This window comes from Elgaria multicarinata, chromosome 13 (genome assembly GCF_023053635.1).
Source record: "Elgaria multicarinata webbii isolate HBS135686 ecotype San Diego chromosome 13, rElgMul1.1.pri, whole genome shotgun sequence".
NCBI lineage: Eukaryota > Metazoa > Chordata > Lepidosauria > Squamata > Anguidae > Elgaria > Elgaria multicarinata.
The window spans coordinates 21,900,972-21,919,796 of NC_086183.1; the positions used below are offsets into that span (position 1 = coordinate 21,900,972).

The 18,825-nt window shown below is 47.8% G+C and overlaps 1 protein-coding gene across 1 annotated transcript in view; it reads left to right on the forward strand.

Moving 5' to 3' along the window:
- The window catches only part of NPHS1 (NPHS1 adhesion molecule, nephrin), a 48,236-nt gene that overhangs the window by 11,601 nt on the left and 17,810 nt on the right, over positions 1-18,825 (forward strand). The window contains exons 8-16 of the mRNA XM_063140598.1: positions 3,572-3,743; positions 4,918-5,075; positions 5,780-5,921; positions 6,054-6,178; positions 8,567-8,665; positions 10,132-10,303; positions 13,318-13,447; positions 15,499-15,671; positions 17,442-17,582. Of these exons, the coding sequence (XP_062996668.1) occupies positions 3,572-3,743; positions 4,918-5,075; positions 5,780-5,921; positions 6,054-6,178; positions 8,567-8,665; positions 10,132-10,303; positions 13,318-13,447; positions 15,499-15,671; positions 17,442-17,582 (1,312 nt within the window). The remainder of the gene's footprint in view (positions 1-3,571; positions 3,744-4,917; positions 5,076-5,779; positions 5,922-6,053; positions 6,179-8,566; positions 8,666-10,131; positions 10,304-13,317; positions 13,448-15,498; positions 15,672-17,441; positions 17,583-18,825) is intronic.

Below are 18,825 nucleotides of genomic sequence, written 5' to 3' on the forward strand. Positions count from 1 at the left end.
ACCTGGGAAAGAGACCTCATGGGGGTGTCTTGAGCGATTAAGAACCAGTCTTGAGTTGCGATTCTAAAAGCAAGCAGAGGAGTTGAGAGAAGAAGTATCCACATGGAGCAGAGACAAGGAAGCAAGGAACTGAAGGCTCAGGCTGGGGTCAAGAAGTCGGCATTGTCGGGCTCTTGCCAAGGCCCACACCCTGGTGCCCCCCCACTGTGTGCTCCAGAGCTTCCTGGCCTTCTTCCTCCTCTCCCTCCTGGATTTTTGTTCTGGCCCCTTCACCTGCCCTCTCCAGGTGTATAAGCAGTGGTATGATCATAGAGCAGCAGCAGCAGCCTGCACTTTCATTGCCCTCTTTTTCGGGTGGGGTGGGGTGGGGGGATTGGGTCCAGAGGGAGATGGCAAGTGAACAGGTAGCAGCGGTGATAATGGCAAGTGGTGGGTAGGGTGACCATATTTGGGAAACCAAAAAAGAGGACACCTAGTGTGTGTGGGGGGAAGCAGCTTTCTGAGTCCTGCAGAAAGTACGTTATTCCCCCGCCACCTTAAAGAACCCGATTGGAGTGGAGGAAGGGAAAGGATTTCATTCTGCACCACCACCATCCACTCCAATTGGGGCCTTTTCTATAATGTCCACAAATGACCCACATTCCCCTTTAAGACCTCAATTGGAGCTCGGGGTGGGAGAATGATGTGCCTCAAGAAAGCATGTCATTCCCTCCTGCCATTCTAATGGCAGCCTTAAAGAGGAAGGTGTGTCATTCCAGGACATTATTGAAAATTATAGAAAATCCCCCCTGACACCATGGAAAGAACAAAACCAGGACAAATCCGGGGAAATCCTGACAGTTGGTCACCCTAGTGGTGGGCTCATTCAGCTGTGTGTGTGGGGGGGACACACCAAGAACGCCTCTCCCAAATTTGGAGCCAACACTGTGAGGGCTGTTTGCTCACATGGGCCCTGTTGGGAGAAGAGAACAAGTTAAAGCCTGTTTATTACTGACTTGTGTGCCGATTAGGGGTTTCCTCTCATTGTGCTCTGGGGAGAAGAGAGACATTTTGTGGTGTGCACCATTTTGCGAAGGTCATTCTCAAAGCTTGCGACCTTGCACAGCGGAGCCCTCCTCCCTGCTCCGTAATCTTTGCTCTGACATTTCTGTGACAGCCTTCTATAGCTTCGCCGTAAGCGTCCCCTGGTGGCAATTATTCTATTAACAGCCAATGAGAATCCAGTGTTTTGGAGCCTGTTTCATAGAAAACATGCTGTATGAAACATCCACACCAGTTCCTTGGGCTCTCCGACCCCTTGGGTCCTTTGCCAACAATTCCCCAGCTGCTTCACCAATAATAACACACTCCTTCCTGTCCTGGTGTCAAAGTTTTCTCTTCTCAGTTCCTTTCTGTTTTCCTCAATCTGTTCTGCCTTTCTTTCAATCCTTTGCCTTCTCCCCCATTCCTTGGCTCAGTGTCTCCTCTGTACAACTACCTTATTTATTTATTTATTTATTTATTTATTTATTTATTGCATTTTTGTACCGCCCAATAGCCGAAGCTCTCTGGGTGGTTTACAAAAAATCAGCCACACTGCCTTCTGTTGGCTTCTTGGCTCTATTGAGTCCTCTTCCCCTCTAGCTTTCTGGCCTTCAGCCTCTTGGCTTTGCAACCTTCTTGCCGATTTTTTCTTCCTTTTCATTTTCTTTGCAGCAATACCTTGATCCTGTCAATTTGCCCTCCACCCTCATCAGTTAGAATGTTCATGAACATCCTGTGAACATCCTGTGAACACTGAGCAATGAAGGGCAGGTCTATGTATTGTGGTCCACGCATGGTTTGAAATGGCCTTTGTTAGGCAGTTGCTGTCCACCTTAGAACTATCTAAGGTTCTGAACCCACTTTGGGAAGAGGATTCAGCACTTTGGATAGCTTCTTTAGCGTTGTGACTAATTCTGAGTGAAACTCAAGAGTGGATTTACTGCTTCATTGAATTAGGACACACACCATCCTCCACTGAGATGGACCAATGAGCAATGTATTCCCTAATAGATGTGTTCTAAAACAGCAGACATAGGTGCCTCATCATATACCATTAAATGTCTGGGAGTAGTGGGTGGTCTTTAGCTGGTGTTGAAAAGATGACAGTCTCAACACTAGGCAGGCCTCAATGGGGAGCTCATTCCATAATCGGGGAGAGGCACCACTGAGAAGGCCCCATTTCTTGCTGCCACTTTGCAAGCCTCCCTTGGAGGTGGCTTATGGATGGAGGCCTCAGATGTTGAGTGTAGTGTCCCAGTATGTTCAAGTCAAGAGAGGTATTTCCAAGCCATGTAAGGCTTTATAGGTTAAAACCAGCCCCTTGACTTGGGCTCGGAAACAGAGCCAGCCAATGCAATTTGCTACTTTTGTTCTGAGCTTTTGCTGTTTGCTCTTCACCCATATGCACAAGGCTCTATCCTGAGGCACCAAGCAAAGCCATGCTGCCTTAGGGCCAGCCAGGTGCCTGAGACTGGCCACGTGCCCTTCTCTGCTCCTACTTGGCTCTAGGGTGGCCACTTCAGCATTGCCAAAACAGAGGACAAAAGAGTACCCATAATGGCATAGAAAATTGCACATGCTAATTGATATGTATAGACACAAATTTAGAAAAAAAATACTGTCATTTAAATAGAAATGCAATGCATCTCATCACAGTGGGGAAAACTGTGATCAGGAGACTGGGGTTCACCTGCTCAGTCCGCTGTCCAGCTCCTGCTAACGGTTAATGGGCCTTTCCCAACCTGGTGCCCTCCAGAAGTTTTGGACTTCAACTCCCATCAGCCCCAGCCAACATGGTCAACGGTCGAGAAAGGTGGGAACTGTAGTACTCAATTTTGGAGGGCCCCAGGTTGGGGAAGGCTGAAATAGAGGATGCCTTCAAACATAAGGACTGTCCATGGTAAAGTTGGACACACGGCCACCCTACCTGGTACTTCTAGGCTCCTCCCCTATCTCCTCCCGTAGCTCAATAGGCTACCCTTTCTTTACCAACCAGCAGATGGCTGATAATTCAGTCATTCGGGAATGTTAGCTTGCCTTCCAACATTATCAGACTTTGCAAATTGTTTTGAGTTATAAATCTGCTCTGAGTTATGTCTACCTGAATACCCGAGGAAAGACTTCCTGTAGTTGAAATGGAATTTCACGGGGGGTCTGGAGTAAATTGCAATTATATCTTTTTTGTAGCCTGCAATTATATCTTTTTTTTTGTTAGCCTGCCAGGTATAACTGTAAACTGCCAGATACAACTTTTTGTTGTGATTGATTGTCAGACATTTACTGATATTGTTGAGCTTGAAAACCCACTGATTGTCCATTATTGATGTGACTGAGTAATAATTCAATTTAATTATCCAGGCTTATATGTTTTGCAAAAAAAGAAGAAGAAGAAAAAGCCACTTACTGTGCAGCGTTGTTTGGTTCATTGGAGTGTTTGTTCTGAACTCCTCCCCTATCCCTACAACCCCAGCTCTGGATTGGACAGGTCCTATCCTTAAGCTTTCAGGCTCCACCCCCTGCCTCTCAGCCAAGGTCTTGTGCCTTACAGAATGGTGAAGTCATTTCCACGAACTGGGAAACGGACGATACCAGCCAATTGTCCCGCAGTTCCCTGGCTCTGAGCATCACAGCAGAAGACAACATGGCGACTGTGAGCTGCCAGGCTTTGAACAGAGTCTTGACGCTCCCCCTGCAGGCTAGCATCGTTCTGCCTGTGGTCTGTAAGTTTCGGAACGCTTCCTGCCAAAACCACATCTGTGTGGTTCTTCTCCTTCTCCTGCGCTGGTGTCCTTCCTTCCTCTCATGCCTAAGACGAAAGTCGAGCTCCAAGTTTCTTCCCCTGACACATGCCTCCATTTCTCCTTCCTGTTTCTCTTCCTGCACATAATGGTTCCTTTGTGCAAACAGCTATGTTAGAGTGGCCAGCTAGCCAGAATGTTTACTGGCATAACTAAAATTGAACCCACTTGCTAGAATGAAAGGATGTGAGTAGGTGTGGGGGTGGGTGGAGAAAAGAGTGGTTTTTCTTTTCCCTTCCTGCAGATGGGTTCTTACATCCCGGTTTATTTAGACAGTAACTCTATATTCACCAGTTGTTGGGGAACATGGGCAGGAGAATGCTGTTGCACCTGTGTCCTGCTTGTGGGTCCCTAGTCAATAGCTGGTTGGCCACTGTGTGAACACAGCACTGGACTAGACGGACCCTTGGTCTGATCCAGCATGGCTCTTCTTATGTTCTATGTTCTAGATGCATTGGGTCCGTAAAAACACACACAACTTGGTTCCCTTCACAAAGGACAGACACACTGTACCAGCTCTTTGTCTTTAAGCCCATTTAAGAAAACAAATTTGTTTCCCTTGTGGGGGAGAAAGGCACCCTGTACATTTTGAAAACATAAACGGGCACATCTCATTCTGTTGTGATGGTGAAGGTTTCACGCTGGGTGACTGATCTCTCCCATAAGACTATAACCCAATGGGGCTATCCCATGAAGGTGATTGGTGGGAGATTCAGGACAGATAAATGGAAGTACTTCTTTACACAGTGCATAGTTAAACTATGGAATTCACTACCACAAGTTGAGGTGATGGCCACCAATTTGGATGGCTTTCAAAGGGGGTTAGATAAATTCCTGGAGAAGAAGGATATCAATGGTTACTAGTCCTGTTGGCTATGTGCTGCCTCCAGTATCCGAGGCAGTAAGCCTGTGTGCACCTGTTGCTGGGGAACATGGGTGGGAGGGTGCTGTTGCACCGTGTCCTGCTTGTGGGGTGACAGCTGGTTGGCCACTGTGTGAACAGAGTGCTGGACTAGATGGACTCTTGGTCTGATCCAGCATCAGGGCACTTCTTATGTTCTTATCTCTCCCCACCCTCCTTATTTCTGGATGGCAGTTCCCCCTGAACAGGTGAAAATAATTGGGTCAAGCAGCGCCCAAGAAAAGAGGGAGATCTCCATGTCTTGTTCCACTTCCACCAGCAACCCACCTGTGCTGCTGCGCTGGTGGCTGGGTTGGAGGGAGCTCAATGCCACCGAGGTCACAGTGTCAGAGGTATGCAAGACCAGAAGCCCACACAGCTACGAGGGAGGGTGAGGGGACTGCCATGGGCAGTGGTGCTTGGGAGGACAGAGTGGGAGAGAGAAAGATTTGTCCCATGGAGTACAATTTGCCAGGACATCCTCAACCTCATTGAAGTGAATGGGAGCTATAAAGGAGCACAGCTGTGCTGTAGCACAGCCCTTGCGCAGGAGACATGTCCAGGAATTGTACCACCATGCTAATTTATTTAGTACCATCTCTGGGAGTCCCAGTTTGGGGGGGGCTCTTGCTCAAGGAACTCCAGTCCTAGATGACAGACTCTGGCCTGGTGTTGGAACCTGGCTCTGGGTTCAGCACTTCCATGGCTTCCACTGTTTGTCTTCCTGATCCGGCTGGTTCCTCCTCCTCTGTGTCAGAATCCTGTCTGATGCCCAGGGTCAGGGTCATTACGGTGAAGATTTTGGGGTCTAGGGATGTGGGGAAATGGATCCCCCACCCTGCAAGAGTTTATAGTCCAGAACTGTGGGGAAGTAAGAGCTATAAGGAAGATTTTAGGGTCATGGGCTATGGAGAAATAGGGCCCTCATGGATGATCTTAGGGTCCTAGGTTGTGGGAAAGGGCCTCAAATTGGAAACTGTTTGTTTATATCTGGGTTTTTTTAAAAAAATCTTGGCAAAGTTAGAATTGCTGGGTAAGGAATGGTTTCTTTTTGCAGGGAGCTAACCAAGGGATGATCACTGTTTCTAATCTGACATACACTGTGCACCGAGAGGACAATGGACTGTCCTTGATCTGTGAGGCCTTCAATGAAGCCATCATGTACACCAAGAGTGCTACAGTTACCCTCAGAGTAACATGTGAGTATAAGAATGGTGTTGAGAATGGGTGGGTGCGACACCAGCAGCAGTACGGAGGTGAAATGTTTGGATCCATTCATGCTTATTCCCCTGCTTCTATTCTTGCTCCTTTTTGTTGTTGTTGTCGTGCAGATCCACCTCAGAAAATCTGGATTGACGTGCCACCCCCGGAAACATACTTTCGAGCAGGCACCGCAGTCAAGCTTGCCTGTTTTGCCAGTGGCGGGTACCCTCCACCTCGCCTTGAGTGGTACAAGGTGCCTGAGCATTGCATTGCATTCCTTCGCCTGAGTTGCCCCAGGAACCTAGGAAGCTGCCTTATATGGAGTCACACCATGGGTCCATTTATCCCATTGTCAACCGTGACTGGTTGAGGTTCTCTAGGGTTTCAGGCAGGAATATGACTTGGAGATCCTGGAGGTTGAACCTGGGGCCTTTTGCAATTCAAGCGTGTGCTCTACCTCCGTCAGGGATGGCAAGGACTCTGGGATCTGAACCCGAGCATTGTAACCTAACCTCATAGGGGTGTTGCTCGAGCATTTTTATTTATTTATTTTATTTATTTATTAAACTTATACCGCTCCCATAGCCAGGGCTCTCTGGGCGGTTTACAGAAATTCTAAAATTGAGGTAAAAACAAGTATACAAAATTTAAAACTCTAAAACACAGAACATACACACATAAAGCAATTAAAAACCGATTAAAAACTAAACATGTGGGTAATTAGGATGGGCCGCCATATGCCTGGGCAAAGAGGAAAGTCTTAACCTGGCGCCGGAAGGATAGCAGCGTTGGCGCCAGGCGAGCCTCATCAGGGAGATCATTCCACAGTCTGGGGGCCACCACTGAAAAGGCCCTATCCCTTGTTGCCACACTCCGAGCCTCTCTCGGAGTAGGCACCCGGAGGAGGACCTTAGATGTTGAGCGCAGTGTACGGGTATATTCGCGTTTTTGTTTCCCTCCCAAAACTACATTACCTAAAGCCAAAAGTAGATGTCTTAGTGACAGCTGGACTGAGTGCTCTGGTTCAGTTCCAAAATCCATCCAATGTTAACTTTGCTGGTCCCCGGAGGAATGGGACATCCTTGTGTTTTGTTATTGGGTGGCAGGCAAGGCTGTTCTATTCCAGAAGCAGATGGAGGCCCATGACAGGTGGTTGAGCCATCCCTTAAGCCACTCAGGGTCAAACTAAATGTGGGAGCAGTTGAGTCATCTTTTTAAATACAGGTGAGCTTCCATCATCTCTAAAGCAAGGGCGAGGCTCCAATTTTTAAAGAGCAAAAAGGGTGCATGGATAAGAGATGCTGAACCTTCCCCCTGCCTGAAGCCTACCTTCCTGTGGTCCGTTCCCACTCCAGGATCTATTCCGGTGAAGGCTGGTGGCTCCTATTTCAGTGGGGCAGTGAACCCATTCTGGGTCTTAGTCAGAACCAGTTAGACCTGGGAATAGGGTTTAGCACTTTGGTTAGCTCTTTCAGAGTTCTGACTTAGCAGATTCACTGCCCCACTCAAATAGAAGCCACTAGCTTCTGCCAATCTTTTCTCTGAGCATGGCTGGGATAAAAGTAAACATGTAGATAAAATAAACTGTAGGCAGGGGATGGACTCAGTGCTATTCACCCACATGCCCCTTTTGATCACCCCCAGCACCACCCCAACCTAAGCTTTATATGTGATTGGGGCAGAGCTTCTAGTTTTGGCTTCAGACAGTGTCATCTTGTGCGGGTAACAAAAATGGTCAAGGGGCAGGAGCAACACCCCTATGAGGAAAGGTTACAGTGTTTGGGGCTATTTTAGCTTCTTCTTTTTTTAAAGTGCAAGTAAGTGGATTGGGGGAGGGTCAAGACAGAGATGTATACAATTATGCATGATGTGGAGAAAATGGATAAGGAGAACTCTCTCTCTCTCTCTCTCTCTCTCTCTCTCTCTCTCTCTCTCTCTCTCTCTCTCTCTCTCTCTCTCTCTTTCTCTCTCTCATAATACTAGAACCTGGGATCCAATGAAGCTGAATGCTGTATTTTTTGTTGTGTGTAACACAATCATGCAACAAAGAACACAGCAAATTTCACTCAAAAGGGGAGCGGGTGGCAGGAATCCCGTTGGAAAACATGCAAACTGCAAGGGGAAACCTGATTGTGTGCAAAAGTGCTTCAGCAGCCTTTCCTAACCTGGTTTCCTCCAGATGTGTCAGACTACAACTCCCATGGTCCTCAGCAAGCAGAGTCTATGGCTGCTCTGGCCAGGATGATGGGGATTGCAGTCCAACACATCTGGAGGGCACCAGGTGGGGGAAGGTTGCTTGACAGTGTAAACTTCCATATATCTTCTCCATGAAGTGTCATCCATTCGCCCATCATCAGGGATGGAGCGGTCCATCAATCACTGCATCTCTGAGAAATGAGCCGCAGAAACAGGTACTGAAGTTTGATAAACGCAGCAGCAGAATTGATTGAGAGCATCCTTCACAAATGGGCCATTCAGCAACCAACAGCTGTGCCCTGATTCGCTGTGGGGACATCTATTTAACCAATCCCAGTAAAGGTGCCTGGGTGGGTGGGGGAATTGCTGAGCATTCATCCAGGACATTCTCCCTGGAGGCAATTTTTGCATTAGAGCACAAGGTGTCATTTTTCTTGTTCTGTAGGTGACATGCTCTTCCACAGGAGGAGCCTCAGGAACCCGTGTGGAGCAGAAGCTCTCTCCTGGACAGAGTGGACTTCTGAAGCCCTGCCTGGGCAGGCAAGTGAGTGAGGAGTGAGAATGACTGCTTCTGTAGGATCAAGGAATGGGAGATGGAGGATGGGACACAAATGGAGGACCCTGGGTTCTGGCTGGCATCAGAGCAATGCCCAGTGGAGGCTCTGTGGCTCTGATGTCGGTGGAGTGTGGAATCCTCTCTGGATTTCAGTCAGAGCTATCCATGGCACTGGGGCCTCTAACTCTTCCTCCTCAAAGCAGCCTTCTGATAGAGTCACATCAACAAAATCTCAACCAGGCATCAGGCAAAAATAGGGATAAGCACCAGGAAATAGGGACAACTGGAACTCATGTAATTCCTGCTCATAGGAATGTAAGAACAGCCATGTTCGATCAAATCAAAGGCCCCTGTGGAGGCTGGTGGCTCCGACGTCAGTGGGTTGGTGAATCCTCTCTGGGTTTCAGTCAGAACCAGTCAGAACTCTAAAGGAGCTATCCAAAGTGTGGACTCTCCATGGATAGCTCCTTTTGAGTTCTGACTGAAACCCAGAATGAATTCACTGCCTCGCTGACATCAGAGTCACCAGCCTCCACTGGCAATACCCTAAGTGCCCCCAACAAGGATCTTTCTCTGATTATTTCCTATGGTATCCACACATTTTTTAAAGCTTCCATTTCTGCTGATGGTCAAATGGGGTTTGCATGTTTTTGAAATAAAACAACCCTGAACTCTGCTTGTGCACACATTGCAAGCAGCAAACTCCCTTTCAAATTGCCTTCAGTTCTCTGAAAACCAAACGAAACTATTGCCAGTCTCCCAGTTCTGATTATTGGGATCCTAAGATCTCTATTTTCCCAAATAGGTGTCGCAGGCAGACGGAATTCAATGCACATGGGGTGGTCTAAAAGTGTGTCTACCCTGAACCTTCGTTTTGGTACAAAGTGCTCTTAAGGAGGCTGTACCCAGGAATAACATAGTTCACAGATGTAATTGCCGTAAACTTCCCAGAGAGCTCTGGCTATGGGGTGCTACCAAAACGAAATACTAATAAAAGAAGAGGGAAAGAGAGAAGAATATACACCGCTGGCCATGGAAGTTAAAGAACTGTGGCAACAGAAGGTTACAATTAGTCTACCAACATGCATCCACACCAACACCCAGAAAGTGATCATAATTAAAACAAGCTCAATTGTCAGGACATTCCTGAATCAGTAAAAGACAGCATGACTTGGTAAAGCCTATCATGTCCATTCAGAAAAACCGCCATGAGTGAGAAAAGAGAGATAATAATAATAATAATAATAATAATAATAATAATAATAATAATAATAATAAATGTCAATGAACTGCCTCTTATCACCTTGCATGCTGCCAGTCTCTGTGTCTCAGTCCCACCCCCAAAACCCACATGCTGATTTTCTAGATCTAAGCCTGCTAATGTCAACACAGAAGACCAGAAGCAGGTTTCTGTCTTTCCATGGCCTTCATTACAATCTGGATTCTTTCTACAGGAGATCAAGACAGTAAGAGATGGAATAACTTCAGGGTCGGCAGGGAATATTGTTTCCAAGGAGTTGATGCTGACCACTACCCCCAGCGACAACATGGCCACCTACCGTTGCAATGCCACTGGCTCTTCCAGAAGCTCCGCGCTCACTGCGTACACCCTTCTCCACGTCCAGTGTAAGCCCCGACACAGAGATGCAGAGACATTCATCCCACCAGTGGAGGCTGGTGGCTCCGATTTCAGTGGGGCCATGCATCCTTTCTGCGTTTCAGTCAGAACCAGTGAGAACTTTAAAGAAGTTATCTGAAGTGCTGAATGCTAGCCCAAATTGGGTGCTAGACTATTTTGCACCCTAGGCAGGTGAGCTGCTTTCACCCACCCACACCCACCCCGGCATACCTGGGTACAGGATGCCATCTCACCCACCTAGCCGAAGCGAAGCCAGGACACTGGGGTGGAAGAGCGGGTGGGCGGCTTCGGAATGGCGTGCTTGGAAGTCGCTCTCCCAGAGTGACTTCCGACCGGGCATGCCATTCCGAAGCCACCCGCCCGCCCCCCCACCCCAGCGTCCTGGCTTCACTTCGACGCCCACCCAGCCGAAGAGAAGCCAGGACGCTGGAGTGGGGGCGGGCGGGCGGGCGTCGCTTCGCTTTGGCTGGGTGAGTGCTGAGCCGAAATGAAGCCAGGACGCTGGGGCAGGCAGGCAGCTTCGGAACAGTGCACCCGGAAGCCGCCCTCAGAGCCACTGTGGGAAAGCGGCTTCCGGATGTGGCATTCGGCGCCCCCCTTACCTTGGCGCTCTAGGCGGCCACCTGAGTGTCCTTTATGGTAGCACCGGCCCTGGGTGCAGCACATTTGATAGCTCGTTTATAGTTCTGACTGAAACCCAGAGCGGATTCAATGCCCCACTAAAATAGGTCCACCAACCTCTGAACCCAGCCATGCTGTGAATGAAGGATGTGTCTGAGGTGAGAAATGAATGAGTGTAAAATAAGAAAGGATACTGAGAGAAATCTCTCTCTCTCTCTCTCTCTCTCTGGGCCCATTCAGAAGACACAATAAACCACAGCTTTAACCACAGTGAATAAGGCTTTTTGCTTTATTCACCATGGTTAAAGCTGTGGTTTAAGGGGTGTGTGTGTACATCCACACTTCAGTAGAGGCTGGTAGCTTCAATTTCAGTGATGCTGCGAATCCATTTCAGGTTTCAGTCAGAACCAGCAAGACTTTGAAGAAGCTGTCCAAGGTGCTGAACCTATTTTGGGGAAAGGGTTCAGAACCTCAGTTAGCTCCTTTAGAGTTATTTATTTATTTATTTATTGCATTTTTATACTGCCCAATAGCCGAAGTTCTCTGGGCAGTTCACAAAAATTAAAACCATTCAAAGTATAACACAAACAGTTTAAAAACATGATATAAAATACAATATAAAAGCACAATATAAAAGCACAAAATACAATATAAAAGCACAACCATAACTTCCAGCATTCCTCAGCCAGCACTGCTGAGAGTTGTAGGACATTTTTATGCCTAACATGCATAGGACTGTGCCCTTAATCAATGTTTCTATTATAATGTCAAGCCCCCTCAGTCTGGTTAATGTATGAAGATAACAGCATCAACTGTCCCTGCAGAGGCCACCAGTGAGGGAGGAAGCAGCAGCCAGGCACCTCTCCACCATGCCTGGGGTCCAGTTCCAGTTCCTTATCCTATTTTGTGGATAAGGTTGGATAGACTTCTGATTGGTTCTGACTAAACCCCAGAATGGATTCACTGCCCCACTGAAATTGGAGCCACCAACCTCCACTGACACCCCCACATATAATATATAAACTGTTTAATTTCTCAGAAATTATATATGTATATATGTTACTGCAGACTCTCCATATTGAGAAAAAGCACATGGTCCCACCCTCCAAGGACTGTACCATTTTGGAATGCAAGTGGGAGATCATACTTGGCAGGCTTATTTGAAACTTGGCAGGTTTATTTGAAACTTGGCAGGTTTATTTGAAACTTGGCAGGGGCAACTATCCTTGCAAATTCCATCCGATTCTTCCAGTAAGAAGAAAGTGATCAGATTTCCCCTTTTTAAAACAATAAATAAATCATATTTTAAAGGCATGTAGCACACCCACCTGCACCCATTTGTCTAATTTTTTTTGACAGGCATCATTTCTGCACCCAAGTTTTCTTTGTTTACAAATTTCACCCACATCGAACAAACATATGAAAAGCTATAGCTGAGGTTGATTTGGTCAATCGACGCACTCTTCAAATACTTAAAAGGTTGTCACACAGAGGAGGGCCAGGATCTCTTCTTGATCCTCCAAGAGTGCAGGACACGGAATAACGGGCTCAAGTTACAGGAAGCCAGATTCCGGCTGTCCATCAGGAAAAACTTTCTGACTGTTAGAGCAGTACAACGATGGAACCAGTTACCTAGGGAGGTGGTGGGCTCTCCCACACTAGAAGCATTCAAGAGGCAGCTGGACAACCATCTGTCAGGGATGCTTTAAGGTGGATTCCTGCATTGAGCAAGGGGTTGGACTCGATGGCCTTATAGGTCCCTTCCAACTCTACTATTCTATGATTCTATGAAAGCATGTAGATTGGGATTTCCGAATCAAGATTCAGATTCCCACCTGAGTCAAAGCAGATGGACCCCAAATTGCTCCAAGTGAAATCAGGCTAAATGCCAAATCACTGAATTAGGGGGCTGGAGGGGGATGACACAACTTTCTTGTGACCTCTGCACATAGCTAGTGCCTTTTATTCAGCCTGAGGTCAGCGTGAGCTGTCCATGGTGCTGCTCTCATGTGAACTAACCTGAATGGCAGAACTTTACCAGTATGCTTTGCTAGGGCTCAGCCTACAACACCGCAGTCGGAAAACAAGCATGTCAGGGAAGATTATGCTATAGACCCCCTCTCCCTGTCATGATAGCTGTCTACTTGCAAAGGATCTGTGACATGGGTGAAGCCTAGAATCAAGTGATTTCCCCCTTCTGTATTTTGAAGTGGTACATTCCTGGGAGGACTGTACCACAGGTTCTTTCCTCCCTGAAGCTCAGCCCCATGGGATGATGGGAGATAAATACAGAAGGGATGGCGAGGGTAGATTTGGGAGGGGGCAATGAAATTTGAACTTGAGTCATCTGCTGCTTTCTTATTGCCCTTTCTTTCCATAGTCCCACCTCTACATGCAACGATTACGACAACGGACAAGGAAATGAGACACGGCCAGTCAGTGACCCTGAACTGTAAATCAGGGAGCAGCCACCCTCCTGCCACCCTCACTTGGCTCAAAGATGGAAAAAAGTAAGAGATGTAACCTCACTCCCAATGTCAGTCCTGCACAAGCTTCATTTAATGTTCTTTATCCGTCTTCATAGGCCTTTGACAATTCCTGCCATGGCCAGCCCAAGACATTTTTGGTACCCAGGGCAGAAAAACTGAAGGGTGACCCCTCTACACTCACCCAGGTCACCCCAATTCACTGGGAGAGGGCTACTCTGTTTGCTGAATCTGGTACACTGTAGTCCATGGTGACAAATGAATGAGATGCAGCCGATCAAATCTCCCCTGCATGTATCCCTTGACTGCACAGCAGGGGTGTTGAACTTCAGGCCGGCAGGCTAAATGTGGCCCTCCATGGTCCCCAGATGGCTACACCCTTCCCCACCCCTTTCCCCAAGCTGCCAGTCATTTTGGTGCTTTTCTAACTTTCGAGCAGGGTTTTCCCATTCGAAAAGGTTGAAATGCCTCTCCTAATGCCCCGTTCAGAAGACGCCTTAAACCATGGCTTTAACCACAGCGGTTAAGCCAGAAAGCTGTGCTGTGCTCAGAAGACACCTTAAACCATGGCTTCAACCATGGTGAATAAAACAAAAGAAAAAGAAAAGGAAAAAAGTGGCAGCTGCATGAACGCACTGTTCCCGAAGCATTTTGAGAAAGTCTCTTTATCAAGGGAAATTTGTAGTTTCTCCGAAAATGCCCGAATGGCTCCTTAAAACTGTCTTGCTTCTGACACACACCAAGGAGTTTTAATTCCACATTGGGAACAGTGCCTTGATGCATCTGTCTTTGCTGCTGCTGTTGTTGTTGTTTCTGTTTGGTTTTGGCTTTTTCACAGCTGTTTTTTTTTATCCCCTTTTGGGATTGTTGGATATGCATCTACCCCACCATATCATAATCATTTTTTTTTTCTGGGTGCAAAATCTATTTGCTTCAAATAAGCCAATATGAAAACGTTTCAAAAACACACTGTTCTCAGTTGTCACTATAAATCACCATCAGTGTCCCTCAATCCTGACCCCACAGGCCGTTGATTTCCCCAGCTGCAGGCTTTCATAACAACGTAAGAGCTGAATATGGCCGGCTTGGATCAAAATTCCATCCCTTCTAGCATCCTGTTTTTGACAACAGCCAGCCAGCCAGCCAGCTGGGACCAGGGAGGCAATAAACCTCCCTGCTGTTTCTCATCCCCAGTATCTGGTATTCAGAGGTATAATGCCCTTGAATGTGGAGGTTCCATTTATTTTCCATAGCAAACTGTTCTCCATATCCTTCAGTGGAGGTTGGTGGCTCCAATGTCAGTGGGGCAATGGATTCTCTCCAGGTTTCAGTCGGAACCAGTAAGAACTCTAAAGGAGCTATCCAAGGTGCGGAGTGGCTCCTGGATGAAGCTATGATCCAGGAGTTCTCTAATTCATTGGCCTCAGTGCTCTGTATCTGCAAGAAGGGAAGGGAATGTGACAATTACTTAATTTCTTACATTAATGTCCTCCAAGGAGCTCAAACAGGCCTACATATATGGTTCCTCCCCTCCCATTTCATCTTCACAACACCCCAGTGAGGCAGGCTAGGTTGGCCGAGAGAATGGGTGATCCAAGCTCACCCAGTGAGATTCATGGTTTCCTGGGGATTTGAAATGGAGTCTCCTTAGTCTCTTTAACCTTCCCCAACTTGGTGCCCTCCAGATGTTTGGATTCCAGCTCCCAGCATTCCTGGCCATTGACCCTACTGGCTGGGGCTGATGGAAGTTGGATTCCAAAATATCTGGAGAGGATTGAGCTGGGGAAGCCTGCTCTAACCACTGCACCACTCTGGCCCAAAGTGCCAGGATTACTCAGGGAATGTGTGAGAAGGGCTTTGACCATGCCAAAGTTCTACATCAGGGGTGGGGAACCCATGGCCCTCAGATGTTGTTGGATCCCAACTATCAACAGAGAGCATGGCCTATAGACAGGGATGATGGGAGTTGGAATCCAGCAACATCTGGACAGCCATAGGTTCCCCGCCCCTGTTATGCATAAACGCTAAGGATTGTTGTTGATGCTTTCTTTGTTTTGTCATTGCTTCTCATTCAGGTTGAAAGGCACTAACCTAGGGCAGAAGAAAGCAGAGTATGGGGGTTTCTCTACTTCAGAGAGGGTAACTCTGGTGGTATCGTCTGAAGATCATGGGAAGAGGGTGGAATGTCACGCGTACAGTGCCGTCCTCTCTGAAGGTGTGAATACCTTCTACCAACTCACTGTCCTATGTGAGTAAGAGAAGAATCCTTCAGGATCAGATCACGGGTCCATCTAGTGCAGCATCTTGTTCCTCACACCATCGTGGTAGACCAGATATTTCTGGGTAGCCAAGAAACCACAGTGGCCAACCAGATGTTTCTGGGAAGCCCAAAAGCCACAGCGGCCAACCAGATATTTATGGGGAGCCCAGAAGCTGCAGTGGCCAACCAGATGTTTCATGGAAGCCCAGGAGCAGGGCATCAAGGCTGCAGCTCTCTCCTGCTCTTGCTGCTCAGCAGCTGCTCTTCACTGGCTACTCCCTCTGAATGTGGAGGTCCTATTGCAGGAGTCCCCAACCTTTTTGGCCCCTGGGCACATTTGGGAATTTGAGAAACTGCCGGGGGCACTGCCACAAGATGGCTCCCGTGGAGGATGTGGCTGGTCACATAATGGATGCCACGGGGGCCTGGCTAGTCAAATGTCAACTAAAGAAGTGGCAGTGCCGGCAGGGAGAAAAACCGTGAGGGTTGATGCTGGAAGGGAGGAGGAAATAGTAAGGCAAAGGGATAGAGGTGAGAGAAAGAGCAAGGCTGAAGGCTGGTAGGGGAAACAGGAAGGCAAAGGTGTAGAGAAAGAGCAAGGCTGGAGGCTGGGAGGGGAAAGCAGCAAGGCAAAGGGGTAGAGAAAGAGCAAGGCTGGAGCTTAGAGGTGGAAACAGGAAGACAAAGGTGTAAAGAAAGAGCAAGGCTGGAGCTTAGAGGGGGAAACAGGAAGGCAAAGGTGTAGAGAAAGAGCAAGGCTAGAGCTTAGAGGGGGAAACAGGAAGGCAAAGGGGCAGAGAAAGAGCAAGGCTGGAGGCTGGGAGGGGAAAGCAGCAAGGCAAAGGGTAGAGAAAGAGCAAGGCTGGAGCTTAGAGGGGGAAACAGGAAGGCAAAGGGGTAGAGAAAGAGCAAGGCTGGAGGCTGGGAGGGGAAAGCAGCAAGGCAAAGGGGTAGAGAAAGGGCAAGGCTAGAATCTAAGAGGGGAGAAACTGTGAGCTAAAGAATCATGAGGGGAATAGAAAATAGGGAGGCAAGAAAGGGAGATTAAAAGGATTGTCTGAGGTTTTACCAAGGTTTTCCAAGGTTTTTTTTTCCTTTTAGAAAACCCAGTATATTTTTGAAAGGGGCAGGGAGTGGAGAGCTTCATGGGTGCCTTTAGATGTCTCCATGGGTGCCACATTTGGGACCCCTGTTCTACTGAATAGCTTTCCCCAACCTGGTCCCCACCCCTCAGTGTGCTGGGCTACGACTCCCATCATGGTTTCATTTACTCATTGCAGTTCTGCCCCATTCTCCCTCCACCCCCAAGAGGCTTTCATATCATTCCCAGGCGGAGTCCCATCCAGGCAGCTTTGAGGGCCAAACCCTCTTCAGCATTAGCCCTGTGGCGTGCGCCTGCTCCTAAGGCCAGCTGTAAACTGGAAGGATGAAAGCTGTTCTCAAAGGTGCTTTTTTTAATGACCCATCAATAGTCCTGCCCTCATTGCTGCGGCTGATTCAATTGGGCCAAATTTCTGCTGGATTCAATGCAGGGTTAGTAGCTCGTGTTCCTAGCCAGGGTAGATGTAGGTGGTGCTTTCTTCTGGGGGTGTTCTGATGGGGGTGCTTTTCAACACGTGCAATCCTGGATCTTTGTAATGGCCCTGCAGCCACCTCCCATGGGGGCATACCAGGGGCCCCGTGGCTGCAAGGAGCATGATGGGGGCTGAGTGGGAAGCCCGTGCCTCTGAGATGCCTTTATGCCTTTGCTTGATGCAGTTCCGCCAGAGTTCTCCCGCGATCAGCCCCTTGCTGTGCAAACAGTGGAGCATGAAGCTGTCCTGCTGCCCCTGCTGGTCACTGCCAGCCCTCCCGAAATCACCTATCGCTGGAGCTTCCTTGGTGAGGTACTCTTGACAGGTGGGTCCCACGACTTGCAGCGTTCCTGGAGGGAGGTTCCAAGAACTGGGTTCAGGTTAGAGCAGGGCGAGGTATTGGCCTCATCTACACCTCATCTACACCAAGCAGGCTATTGCACTATGAAAGCACTATGAAAGCGGTATATATTGTTTTACTGTGGTTTTAATTTTTGTGAACCGCCCAGAGAGCTTCGGCTATTGGGCGGTATAAAAATGTAATAAATAAATAAATAAATAAATAAATAAATAAATAAATAAATAAATGGCAGGAGCCACGCTACTGCTTTATAGTGGTGTTGAAGTGTGCTGACAACTGTTGGGGCCCAGTACACATCCCATATAACACTTTCATAGTACAATATCCTGCTTGGTGTGGCTCCTGCCTTTTATATACCGGTTTCATACTGCTTTCATAGTGCAATAGCCTGCCTGGTGTAGACATGGCCATTGATGCAGAGACAGAGGGACAGGGATGATGATGATGATGATGATGATGATGATGATGATGATGATGATGTTCCATTAATGATAATCCAGTTTTACACAGTAACCAAAAACAAAAAAAAAGAGGTCCCCATCTAAGAGCCATAACAAAACAGGAGGTTAATTGCATCTTTGCATTTAACATACAGTTTAAAAATGAATATAGCATCCATGGGTGTGGCTCCATTTCTCAACGGTGGTTTTAGAATTCCACGGTGGAGTTTTTACACCACTGTTGAGAAATGTGTTGTCTGGCGGGAAAACTCCACGCAACGGTGGAGTTCCCCCCCGGAAAATGCTCCACACAGAATATCCAAGCTGTGCAGAGGAGAATTCCTGCACAACCGTTGCATAGCGTGTTGTGTGGCAGGCTCCATGGAGTTTTCCATTGTGTTGCGTTGACTTTTCCCATTGTACAGAGTTCCCTGGCAAGAGCAGCAAAAGGAGCAAGTGCTGCTCTAGGAGAGCTGCCAGGATTGGTTCTTTTGCAGCAATGGCTGATGGGATACCATCAGGAGGATTGGGGAAGGAGAGAGGGTGGAGGAACTGTCAGTTAAACAACGCAATGGATTTTACTCAATTCCATGGTAGCCCACAGTCACACAAAGGTGGAGTTAGTACATGTTGTGTGGGGCGTACCCCCTAAAAACTCAACCATTGAGTGGAGTTTTCACACTGCATTGACTCACGTGTTGCCTCAACTGAGCCTGTGTGTGTGTGCATGTGTGTGTGTAAAGGAGTGATCAGGATGCAACAGGTGG